We start from the raw sequence: 12,845 nt of genomic DNA on the forward strand, positions 1-12,845 counted from the left end.
TGTAGGTCATAGGTCAGAATAAGCTGGAGTTGGGCAGTTGAGAGTGGTGTACCTTGGATGGATGAGATCTTTTTATGAAGATTAAACTTTACTTGAACCTCATGAAAACTGGAAATTGCATTTCTTCTAAAATTACAAACACCTTTTACATCAGATCACAAAGATATAAACTGCAACATGATTACACAGCTCCCACAATCTCCCACAGTCAGAGCTCGTTCACTGCCTCTATAGTGAGGGTTCATATGCTCTTAGCTGCAGGTCACCAAGCAGTTGCCAAACTCAATGTCTTTAGAAATATGGGATTTATTTTGTGCAGAATAGCAAAATAGTTTCTCAAAAATATTGTGTAAAATATATTTGTGGACTGTTGTAGTCTCATCTTTGGTAGAGTAAAATGTGAAGTTCAGAAACTGCTTATGCTAAAAAGGTGGGATTCACACAAACTACATCCAGGACAACTGCAACACTGGCAAACAGGGACCGGGTGGAGGTGGCACTTGAAGGCAAAAGACAGCAAGGGGAGGTGATGGTGGTGCTAGTGAAAAGATGATGCAGACACACGGGAGAAATAAATCAAAGAAGAGAAGTTGGGACATTGAGAAGTGAATGAGAGGGTAAATGGTAGGAAGGGGACGATTCCTATGTTCAAATGAGGAACAGTGAGAAAAGAGGGACGGTAGAGAACATACCGCAAGGTATAGGAGAGAAAACAGAAACCAAGGCCAGAAGTAAAAAGAACAAAGGCAAGGGATACAGCAACAAGCAAAGAGGAGAAATGGAGACAAAGAAAAAGTTGGAGAAGAGAAAAGCAGGAGTTAAACACGAAACTGAAAGTTAACTGTGAAGAGATAGTTGAGAGGTACAAACTGAAGGAAAAGAAGACAGAGGATAGATTGGAGACTGATGAAAGGCAGGAAAGGAAGGAGTTGGAGGTGAGAAGCACCATTACAAAAAGATAGGCATGACAGAAAAAAGAAAATAGAAGTGCTAAGAGAATGGTGGAAATTGTGTGATGGAAGGAACATGGAAAAAGAAAGAGGCGGTATGAGAGACAATAGGGGAGGATGTGACATGGGCAGTACAAAGTTCTGATGCCGTGTAAATGTCCCGTCAGTCTTCTCTTTGGTACATTTGGACGTTACGATTATCCTTTCTGAGCTGGGCATCGGGCTGAGCGACAACATTCATGTGGCGCCCCAGACACTGCTTTTAACCCGCCCACTGGACCCTCTCCAGGCACTCAATGGTCGTCCTTCTTGCGCCTCTGCCGCATACGTAGATCCTCCACCTGCCTCTCCAGGCTCCGCACCTTGGCCTCCAGCTTTCCACTACTCCGACTGCCTGAGCTCGCCCACCCCAAAAGGGCATAGAGCCCAACCAGGCCCATGAGCGATGTGGCGAGCAGGTGGGGGTCTGAAACCGTTGTCACCAAGTAGAAGAAGGCCAAGAGGAAGAGGAAGATCTTCAAACCCCAGAGGAGTCGGGCGAGTAGGGAGAGGACCACGCCCAGCACCAGAGACAGCATCCAATAACCCAGGAAGGCCAAAGTCGCCCACATCAGGATGTGCTGGACCTGCTCAGGGGACAGCCCCATAAAGCTGGAAATCTGTTTCCCTGAAAGAGAAGAAAGAGAAAGGGCAGAGTCAAGCAGTGATGTTAACACCAGCATGGATCATGAATAAATACAGGACAAGTTTCACTCCATATACAGGGTACTTGTTCCTACGTGGTAAATGTTAAATTTGGGGGTCTCTAGCTGGCAGAGGAAGGTACCTTTGACCAATTAGGGACCCTTGAGTCTAATCAGGATAAGGGGGTACACTTCTAAAATCCCCTTTGCTCACCCCCTTGGTAGCTTGGCACGAGCAGACAGGCTTATCTCAGAGGCAGTGTGTAAAGCATTTGTGAACACGTACAGTAATACAGTGACAACTCTACAGATGAACACCGCACAGGTTGTAGTATAAAAATAAGTATTTTTATATAGACTTAAAAAGACCACACGACAAAAATCCACAATACTGCACTTTTAAGATGGTAGAAATAGCTTGGTTCTCTTTAGATGTAAAATGCAACACTTTCAGTTCAATGTACCTTTGGATGCATAACGTAATACAAGGAGTGTTGCAGGGAATGTGATGTGTCCATTCCTTACACGCAAAAACAGTGATGCGTCGGATCCCTACTGATGCGTAGGGGATACATTGGTTCTTCTCGGTGTGGGGAGGTGAGGCGTCGGTTTCTTACTGCGCTTTCCGTGGCGATGCGACCAGCAGCGCCGTAATGCGATGAAGATCAGGTGCAATGAAACAAAAATAGTAAGTAAAGTAAAGTAAATTGATACTTGTATAGCGCACTACTCACCCGCAAGGGTCTCAAGGCGCTTGTACGAATACCGCTTTGGAACCCATCCTGGCTTTCCCTGTGAGGTGTCCACTCCTGGACACCCCCCAAGGTGGAGACCAGGCATCCTTAGCGTTGTGGGGGCCGTTGTGGAGATTAAGCAAGCTATTGCCCAGAGTTGCAGAGTGGGACTCCATGATTGGAATAGACACCGAGGCGAGAATTATCAGGTCCGTGGAATTTTGAGCCCAAGACCCGCAGAGGCGGGGAATTGAACCCTGGTCCCGGGCTAGACCTCTGCATCAGGGTCTGCCGCTCTACCCATTGAGCCACACTTCTCCTGGCATCTTCTCCTTGATGCGACACGATGCGTGCATGCCAGACGGCAGTGCGGCTACTCAGCGATTCTTCTGAGCTGAGACAGGCCCTGCGAGACACTTCTCCGGTGATGCGACGGCAACACTCTTCTCCGGTGATGCGAGACGCTTTGGCGATGCAATGCGACAGCTGCAGCGGCGACACCCTTCTTCAGTGATGCGACGACAGCGGCTGCGGCTGTGACACGCTTCTCAGATTGTGCAACGGCGTCTGATGCGACGGCGACACTCTTCGGCGATGCGAGGCGCTTCTGTGAGGCAAAGCGACCGCATTCTCCAGTGATGCGACAACAGCGGCTGCGGTGGCGACACGCTTCTTCGTGAGTTGCGCTTCCAGCTCCTAGCAACGTGCAGTCCCTCAGAAGGCCCAAAACAACAACAGGCACTTCAAGAGAACTTGTTGGGGAGCTGGTGGGTGAAGTCTGTTGTCCCTGAGACTTCAGCAGGAGGCAAGCTCTAGCTCAAGCCCTTGGAGATCCTTCACAAGTTGAATTCAAAAGTAGCACAAAGTCCTATTTCCTTTCTTTGGCAGTCAGGCAACCACTGCAGGCCAATCCCCCAAACAGCACTCAGCTTAGGGCTAGTCTCCTCCTCAGTTTCTCTGGTTCCTCTCATCAGCAAAAGTTGTTCTTGTTTCCCAAAAAGTGATCTAAAGTTCTGGGGTTTGGGTCCCCTCTTTTATACTCATTTTCCCCTTTGTTCTCTGAAGGCAGAGAGGCCTTTGCCTCTTCCAAACCAGTTCTGGTCATTCCTGAAGTACTTTCTTTCCTTTCACAGAGTAGATCATGAGGTGGAGCCAGCATTTTGGAGGGAAGGCTCAGCCCTATTCAGGTCCCAAGTGCAACTCTACATGCAGATCTCTCTATTCAACCCTGTGCTGACTCACCCAGTCTCCTGGAATCCCCAGCCCCTGTCACTCAAACTCCAGACAAGGAATACACAACCTAGCAGAGGCAATTAGACAAGAAAATACCTACTTTCTAAAAGTGGTATTTTGAAACACAGAATGTTAAAACCAGCTTCACTGAAAGATGTATTTTTTCATTCGGAGTTCAGGCATACTAAACTCGAATTTCTACCTAGTTCCCTGCGTCAGTTCGGATTATAAGATGTAATAATCAAACTGCCCATTCTGGCCTATGGGGAACAGTTAGCCTTGCAATAGTGAAAAAACGAAAATGGCTGTAATTCACTATTAGGACATGCCACACACACCAGGGCATGTCCTACCTTTTACCTACAATGCACCCTGCCCTTGGGCCTACCATAGGGGTGACTAATATGCAGAAAAAGGAAGGTTTAGGGACTGGCAAGTGGGTGCACTTTCCCAGTCAACATGGCATACCAGACTACCCACAGGCTCTGCTATGGCAAACCTGAGACACACTTTACAGGCTGCTTCTGTGGGTGGCACAACCAGTGCTGCAAGCCACCAGCAGCATTTGATTTACCAGCCCTGGGCACACGCAGTGCACTGTACTAGTGTCTGACAAGTAAACAAAACCATCCAATCATGGAGCCACCAATCCATACATCAATTTCCTATAGGGAGAGCATGTGCACTCTAGCACTGATTAGCAGTGGTAAAGTGCCCAGAGTCATAAAACAGCCAACAACAGGTCAGAAAAAATTAGGCCTGGGCGGCAAATTCCGTTCCACTCGTGGAATTTGGGTAATTTTGTGTTCCGTGGAGAACGCGAAATTGGCCAAAATTCTGCATGCGGCGACGGTGCGAAATTTTTTGCTTGTTCGCGTTCTCAAAGTGCGTGTTCACGAGATATTTCCCCCCCGAGCATGCAAACAGCCATTGCGAACAGGAAAAAAGCATCGCGAACAAGCAATTCCGCATGTTCGCGGAATTTCTGCGTGTTCGGAGATTTTTTACCGTTTCGCAGAGATTTGCGTAACGCAATTACTCAAATTCCACCAACCCCTAGACAAAATACAGGAGGAAGGCAAAAAATTCAGGGATGACCCTGCAAAAAGGGCCATGTCCAACAATAAAGGAAGTTTGGTATAGGTAGTAGTGAGGGGGGTCTTCCTTAATCGGATGCGATGCCCTCACACACCCAAGCCATGTCATGCTTCATTATCGGGCTTTTTGCTCCGCTTGGGCCGGCGCTTCAATGCCCCAAGAGAGGACTCTTTCTCAGAGTTCTTTTTTAATAAAACAGCCATGATGATCCGTGTGAGTGTGTGGAGCTGGTAAGTGAACGTGCCTGTGGTCTAAAACTGCCTGAAGTATAACCAACTATAGATTTATTTAGGAGTCCCTTTGGTAGAGTTAAAAACAGTAGAAATGTGGACGATCTGTGCGAAATTATGAAGCCCGACTGTCTGGTATGTGATGTGTAACAACAATTTAATAACACTTGGTCAGGTTAACACGTTTCAAGCCCTCGTGGTCAAGAAGGGATTAGCGGCATTTCTTGTAAATGTAAATGTAAATGTACAGGAATTTATATAGCGCAAATCACCGAGCGGTTTCTAAGCGCTTGCTTAGGGAACCCGTCCTGGTATTCCCCTGTGAGATAGCCCCGGCAGGGTATCCGCAAGGTGAAAGCCAGGCATCCCACCGCGAGGGGCCGTTGTGGAGATTAAGCAAGCTATTGCCCAGAGTCGCAGAGTGTGAACCCGTGAATCAAGTAGGCACCGGAGCGAGAATTGTCGAGTCCATGGACATTTTAGGACTCAAGACCCCGCCGAGCCGGGAATTGAACCCTGGTCCTGGGCTGACCTCTGCTTCCAGGTCTGCCTCCTCTAACCAGTGAGCCACACTTCAGGACCAATAGTACATGAGTGCCCTACCCTTACTCAGGGTGTGTGTCAAAGTGCAATCATATGTAACATTCCTTACTGATGAAGCATATGGTCAAGGAAGCACCTGGTGTATGCTCACCCAATCATGTTTCATAACCCAACCTAGAGAGTAAGGAGAGAGGAAAAAAGGGGGAAAGACAACCACACAATAAATTATTCTGTGTCATGATCAGTGCAATCGGCGGGGCCAGGTGAACAAGGCCACAACATTTTGTCGCATTGTCATGCCGTAGTCTATAAGCATCACATGTAATTCTGCCAACATCAGGTGCCACCTGTACCGATATATCAAAGTGACATCACTGTGTATTTGTAAAAAGCAATACGCTGTGAAGCATATCAAGACATACCAACATATAAAAACTGAAGAACAAAAACAATATGCTTTTATGATAATTTCAGACACGAGTGCTGACATTAGTAATGCCTAGATTAGGGTTAGGGCTAGGACATCCCTTACCCCCATTAGCAGGCCTACGTGTACCTTAGGTCAAGGCAGAGGAAAACATTACTACTGCGGTTGTCAGTGGAACAAATAACAGATGGTGCAGTGATGGGACTGAGCTAATAATGTGCCAAGTACTCACGTACTTCTTTCAAATGCATCCATCGTGAGCAGTGCCATATAGATTTCGGAGTGTGATTGCCATTTGTTTTGGTTACAGTGGCCAAGCTCTAGCAGAGATCACTAACTAGCAGTCCTGATGTAAAGATAGACACACCTAAGAGGAGCAGGTGATAAGTCAGGATACCTACAGAAAGTAACAAATCATTATAATATTATGATTCTCTCGAATGTTAAATTAATGTTGTATGGCTTTGATCCAGACCTCAAGCTTTCTGAACAGTTGGCAAAACTGGTTTATATCGCAATGGCGGCGGCTAGATCGCTGCTATTACAGAACTGGCGCTCAGAGCAGTGCCCCCTGGTACAGGAATGGCTCCATAAAATGGAAAAAGCGAACAAATCTATGCTCAGAGTTTTGGAGGGGTGAGAAAATTTGAAAAGAATATGGGGATCTTACTTTGATTAATTGTTTCTCAAGATTTGGTAGAGAAAAATCAATGCTTATGTATTTTTTGCATTTATGTCCTGATTATGCTTTACGATATGATTATCCTGGTTTTTTGTGTTATGATTTATGTAGATTTATGGTGTCACTAAAGGACTTCAATAAAAATTATACAAAATGTAAAAAAGGAGGGAATAGGTGCAAAGTGAATTTGGCAGGCAAACAAAACCCAGAAGACAGCAATTGGTAGGTTCTGCGCCACTTTAGTTCCTTTTTGAAATGGAGGCAGGAAGTAGGGAAGAAAGTGTCAGCGAAGTGTAGTTTAGAACCTGGGATGCACAGGAGAGAAAGAAACACCAGCTGTCAGCTCCTCTGCCTCGGAAGGTGTTTTATGGTCTGGGATTGGGGCAGGTGGGCTGAAATCCCTCTTATGGTCTTCAAAGAATTAAAGAGTTCCAAGTCTGATTGTTAACAGGTCAAGCTTTTTTTTTTTTCTACAATGACATCTGTGAAGGTGGAAAGTGAAAGGCTGGAAAAAAACTGACATGTGAAGGAAAGCGTGATGGAAAACTACAAATAAAAACAACGACAGAGCCTTGACCACGTTACTTCTTAGCGCAGGACTGACTCTTGGCGGTTTTCTAGGCGCAATGTATGGGGGTTCTCTGTACAGATCAACACAGCCACTAAACTCACTGTGGGGCAGTCCACTGTCCACCACCAGCAATGCTGCTTTGACCCTGAATTCATTTTCTGGTTGTGGTGGTATCTTTATATTTTCACTTCCTTCTAGTATGAGTTTGCTGTGTGATTTCCTTGTAGTGTGAGTTTGATGTGTGATTTTTCATGATGTGGTTCACCTTTTCAACCTTCCTTGAAATTATTCTGTGACACTTGAAAGCAAGTGATAGCATAGACACCGCCACCTCACTGTGTGGCTGCAGACGGTCCCATTTCAATATGGCAAACTCGCAACGTTCATCTGAAGCAAAAGGCAGAAGTGACAAGTCAGGTTTTCACCCTGCCCAGCACCAGGGCTGTAGAGCGGAGAGTCACCTACTCCCCCATAGAATCCTCTCCCAATCTATGCACAGATGTTCCTTCCCACTGTATGAAGCTGCACTTTTCAAAGATTGTACTAAGATGGCCCTACCCTAATGGGGCACATCCCTCTGTCAAATGTATTCCAAAGATCACTTCCTACATTTTCTAGTTCCTGGTTCACTTTCCAGTTTCTTGCTTTGAGTATGTAACTGAGTTTCACTATTATTTTGTTTTTCCTACTTTGTGTTTTTTTTATATAACTTAAGTACAACTGGAGGGTCTAAGTTTTGCGATTCCTTGCTCTTCAGACTGGTCGTCTCTGTTGTGTATGCTTCAGCATCTGGCTGTGAATCTCAGAGAGGCTTTTCGAGCGAATAGGTTTGTATGCGCAGTCTGCGTCAATAATGACATTCAGGGATTGTGGGAGTCAGGGGACATTCTGATGCATTTACTGCCTCTTGAAATCGGTTGGCAACATGCCCGTCCCACTTCTGACAAGGAGGCGTGCGTTACACTTATGGCTGTGAACTAATTCACCTGTTCCCACAGATGAGCGATTAACTTCTAAGCTTTAGTTGGTAATGAATGAGAAAGCATAACCACATATACTGGTTGCCTTTTATGCCAATGCTTCGTTACATATGTATGGCTTAATGTACACGAGACACAACCAAGTTTGAATGTTGTTATATTAATTTGGTGTGTTCATCTGCCTCAATGTGCTACGTTTCATGATTCTCCTGGGCCCATACACCATTTTATTTCACATTGTACATCTGAACATTTTCTGCATCTCGAATGTAAAGCGTAGCCCCATTTCCAATGTTGGCCATCAAAGGCGTGGTTTTCACAGAGCAGTGTGATCAGAAGGGTGAGAAATCCTTGAAACACTGATGGTCACACAAACATTCTTCTCATGCAAATATCCTGCCCCCTGCTCATTAGCTTTGTTGAAGATTCTATCACGTGTTCATGTAACCATTGACTTGTACTCTGAGAAAAGCATATAAAATGTATCAGAAATGTGTGTGTTTAGCATTAAATTCTCCAGCTGGATTGTGAGCGGAAGCTCTGGCCCTTTGAAATGAAAGCTGTGAGACTGACCCCTCGGGAACACCACCTCAGTGGAGCGGGGAAGGGGTGTCTGGAGGGTTCAAACTGGATGGACAGTAAAAAGTTTATAACAGTGGATCTGTTGCCCAAGCAAGAGGACAGGGTGGGCACAAGGGTCTGCGCCTCTCCCCCATGCAGTGATGCCAACAGACTCAGGACAATGAGATGGCAGCACCTCTACTGTCAGGGGTACAGAGGGGGCCGCTGACTACTTTATCACTTATTGTTGCTGCACCTTGTAAGGATCTCTTATGGGAAGGAATTATTCAGTTTGCGTTTGTCCATGTGTATTTGAAATGTAAGTGCTTTTTTCATCTCCAGGATTTTGCCACCAAAAGGCCCTTGGGGCACTACTTGGACAGTTTATCAGTATCAAATCATTTTTGTTGGTTTGTGGAGTGCAAGAATGTGTTACATTTTCATTACACTGCCCGTGCTAGAGACGAGGAAGGCATTGATTTATTACAAGCACTTGAGTATTTGGAAGGACTCGAGTGGAGTATTTACAAGTACTACCCATGGAGGGTTGCCTGGCACAGAAACAGTCTCCACACTGCACCACTATTGACTGAGCACATCATACAGAAGGTACAGCAGGAAAGGCGTTCTAGCGCTTCGAGACCGCTCCCTACGTTGGGGCAGGACTGGCGGCTGTCCTTCTGTCCTCAATCATTTCTGAGGTTACCAAACGCAGAGCATAAAGGGACTTTCTGTGTCCTGACTTGTATCGTTGCTCTGATGCTCTTGCACTCAGCATCACTTTGATATTTAAATGTTGGGCGCGTACAGGACTTCTTTTGTCCTCACGACAAGAACATGCTGTTGTTACTTACAGTAATTACTGCTTTATGTGGGATACTGACTGCAGACCAGAACTGACTTAGATTCTCACACCAATCCCTACTCTTCATATTGTAGAGTTATCATCAATCCCTGTGCAGTGGAACGCGTTGCTTCACCCGAAAAGTGAGTACTGAGGGGAAGGGACACATCTCCAGCTTACCTCCACACACCACTGTCCTCCATGCCTCTATGCTCCAGAGAGAAGGAAGATCCATACTCCGCAACTCACTGCAGCAGCTGTGCCATGGCAAAGTTATTACCCACAGCCTCGTCACACGGCTTACAAGACAAATGCGCGACACAGCGGTGTTTGATCGCCCTGCGCTGGCCGCCCTGTCCCCAAGTAACTCATATGATCACACACATTTTGAAGGTAAGAGTTCCCTCCAAGCCTAGTCAAACAGACCTCCAAAGAATGACCCAGCTCCACCGCTCCTGTAAGGTCCAGACAGTGGACGGCATACACCCACTACTCACCATCGAGTCCGAGAACATCCAGGAGCTGTTGCACGAGACCGGAGATCGTGATCAAGCCATTCGAGATGCCAGTGCAGACAATCCAGATCAGATTGGAGAGAACCTGAGAGTAAAAAAAAATAAGAAAAATAACATTAGAACTGAAAGAATGCAAGAAAAAATATGGGAAGCAACTGAATTTGAAACAAGAAGATGAGATATTAAAGGGATAAAGTACACTGAAAGCACGAGTAACTGTAAGCAGACAAGGTAACGGAGGATGTGAGAACCCAAGAGGAAAAATGTGAGAAACTCAATGTGAGAACCAGAGGAGACTGAGGCCAAAGGAATAGGAGAAGAAGTTGAATAAAGCAAAGAAGAGTAAGTAAGAACTGGAAGGAATGGAAGCACCTAAGAAAACTGCAGAGTGGGATGGTATAAACTCAAACTACTCCAGATTATAAATCCTGCTAGGATTAAACACACATCCTTGAGCACATGAAGGTCCTTCTCGTGGGACCGGAGAGGTATGGTGGCCATTTCAACCCTGCCCGCCAGAACACCACAGACACTTGAAGCGCCGGGACACTCCTCGGAGTAGCTGAGAGCTATATAAAACACCCCTTAACATAACATAACTTGGGAACGCAGAGGTCTGACCGCAGCACAGCCTTGTACACAGAAATATGGACAAGAGAATTGGGTTGTCAATGCACATTTACACAGGACATTGCGTCCCCAGGTAATGCTGCAGGCACTAGATTTACAACAACCATTCACCACAATGCATATGTGTAAACGATCACGAGAGTTATACTAATGTGGAAAGTTGTTATCGATTTATATTTTTGTGCATTATCAATATTTTTCAGGGTGCAATTTCACACTATATTTATATATATGTATATATACATACATATATATATATACACATATACATCTGACTTGTTCATCGTGTGGCAAGGCACCAGGGACATGGCAGAGAAGTACATCAAATCTCTTAAGGACAACATCTACAACATACACCTATCCGGCACAATTAGTGGGGTGGCAGCCAACTATTTGGACCTCCATGTGTATGTTGAAAATGGCCATGTCCACACCTCGCTGTACCGTAAGGAGACAGCGGGGAATTCTATCCTGTTTGCTAAAAGTGGACATCCATCTAAACTTATCAATAGTATACCTTATGGGGAACTATTGAGAATTAAGAGGAACAGCACCCAAGACCGGGAATTCAAGGCGACCGCCTCAGATTGCCTGGTCCGCTTTCGTTTAAGAGGGTATGATTAGACACTTTTACAGAGCACTCTGAAAAAAGTCAAGAAGATCCCTAGGGAGGAACTGTTCAAAAAGAAACATAAAGGACCTAATACCTCTAAGAAAGATACATTTAGGATGATAACACCATATTCCACAGGTGCCGACAGACTTAAAGCAATGATGCGCAAGAACTGGCACATTTTGCTTACCGATGAGGTGCTAAAAGATGATTTGCCACCATAGCCACTGGTGACCTTTAGCAAGGCCAGGTCCCTGGGCGATATGCTGGTGCATAGCCATCTGGAAGCCCCTAGTATCCAACCTAACACTTTGAGGGAAATGAGCGGGTTCTTTCCATGCGGAAAGTGCAAAGCATGTGCTAACAGCCGTAGAATACTCCAATATGACATTCCGGATGCGGGCAGAACAAATAAAATCCACAAATTCATCACGTGCAGTACCACCTATGCCGTGTATTGTCTAATATGCCCGTGTGGCCTACGCTATATCTGGAGCACTATTAACCAACTTAAATTGAAAGTGCTGGAACACCTTAGGGCAATTGAAAGAGTAGACCCCACATATCCAGTAGCCCGACATTTCGCTGAACACCACAACAAAGATCTAAATAAATTGCGATTCTTTGGGCTAGACCATGTTCCATGCAACCCACGGGGAGGTGACAGACTTAGGAGGCTACGACGCCTCGAATCAAGGTACATTATCGATCTGTCTACCAAGTACCCGAAGGGTATGAATAGTGGGGAGGAAATGGCAGTACACCTTGGAAAATAATGAATAACATCTACAACAATCTTGGTGTACTGTATTGGGCGCGTTGGCTATATCATCTTGCCCAACTTTGCCTATTTGTCCGAGGGAGTCTATCATGAAAACAACCATATATTTTTGATCCTGACTATGTTGTGACTATTGTTCTGCAATAATTCTTGATATTAGGAAGGGATCTTCTTTAGTATCACTGTAGTTTACCTGGTGCACCGATACAGCATTTACTAATAATGGATCACTATTATTTTCCAGGTTCCATTTATGGAGCTCTGGAAATTGGAACATGAATTATGAAATGTTTTTTATTGCCATTCAGATTTTGTGTTTCTTTTTCTACAGTGTCAGTGGCACGGTAGCTTTCGTTTTACAATGGTCATTTCATTATTTGTAATTATCTGTAATATATCACAGTCTATTAATGATGGTATGAAATGTGCCGAACATCTACATACAGTTCCAAGTATTATATCAATTGTATATATTTGTTACACAATATTCACCTGTATAGGGACACATGCCGATCCACGGCTCTATTATGTTGTGACCTTTCTCTCTTGTGAATACTCTGATTTTCGGAGATATTTAACATGTTCCAAGATGGCGTCTATTTTGGTGCTTGAAGGGCTGGTCCCTTGTTGGTGTCTATTTTTGTTAAACTCCTATTTAACCGGAACTGCTTGTTAACGGTGAGAAACACCGAAGAAGGCTAACGCCGAAATGTTTGTTTGCTGAATAAACCACTGTGATTGTCACCGCCGGAGTGCTGTTTCCTTTCTTT

At 45.1% G+C, this 12,845-nt stretch overlaps 1 protein-coding gene across 4 annotated transcripts in view; it reads right to left on the minus strand.

Annotated features, from left to right (window-relative positions):
- Window positions 1-290: 290 nt before the first annotated feature.
- The window catches only part of TMEM109 (transmembrane protein 109), a 139,100-nt gene continuing 126,545 nt past the window's right edge, over window positions 291-12,845 (minus strand). For all 4 annotated transcript variants that reach the window (XM_078676698.1, XM_078676873.1, XM_078676617.1 and 1 more), the window contains exons 3-4: window positions 10,034-10,136; window positions 291-1,617 (exon numbers count right to left, since the gene is read on the minus strand). In XM_078676698.1, the coding sequence (XP_078532824.1) occupies window positions 1,244-1,617; window positions 10,034-10,136 (477 nt within the window). In that variant the 3' untranslated portion in view covers window positions 291-1,243. The remainder of the gene's footprint in view (window positions 1,618-10,033; window positions 10,137-12,845) is intronic.

Source organism: Lissotriton helveticus, chromosome 1_1 (genome assembly GCF_964261635.1).
Source record: "Lissotriton helveticus chromosome 1_1, aLisHel1.1, whole genome shotgun sequence".
Lineage (NCBI taxonomy): Eukaryota > Metazoa > Chordata > Amphibia > Caudata > Salamandridae > Lissotriton > Lissotriton helveticus.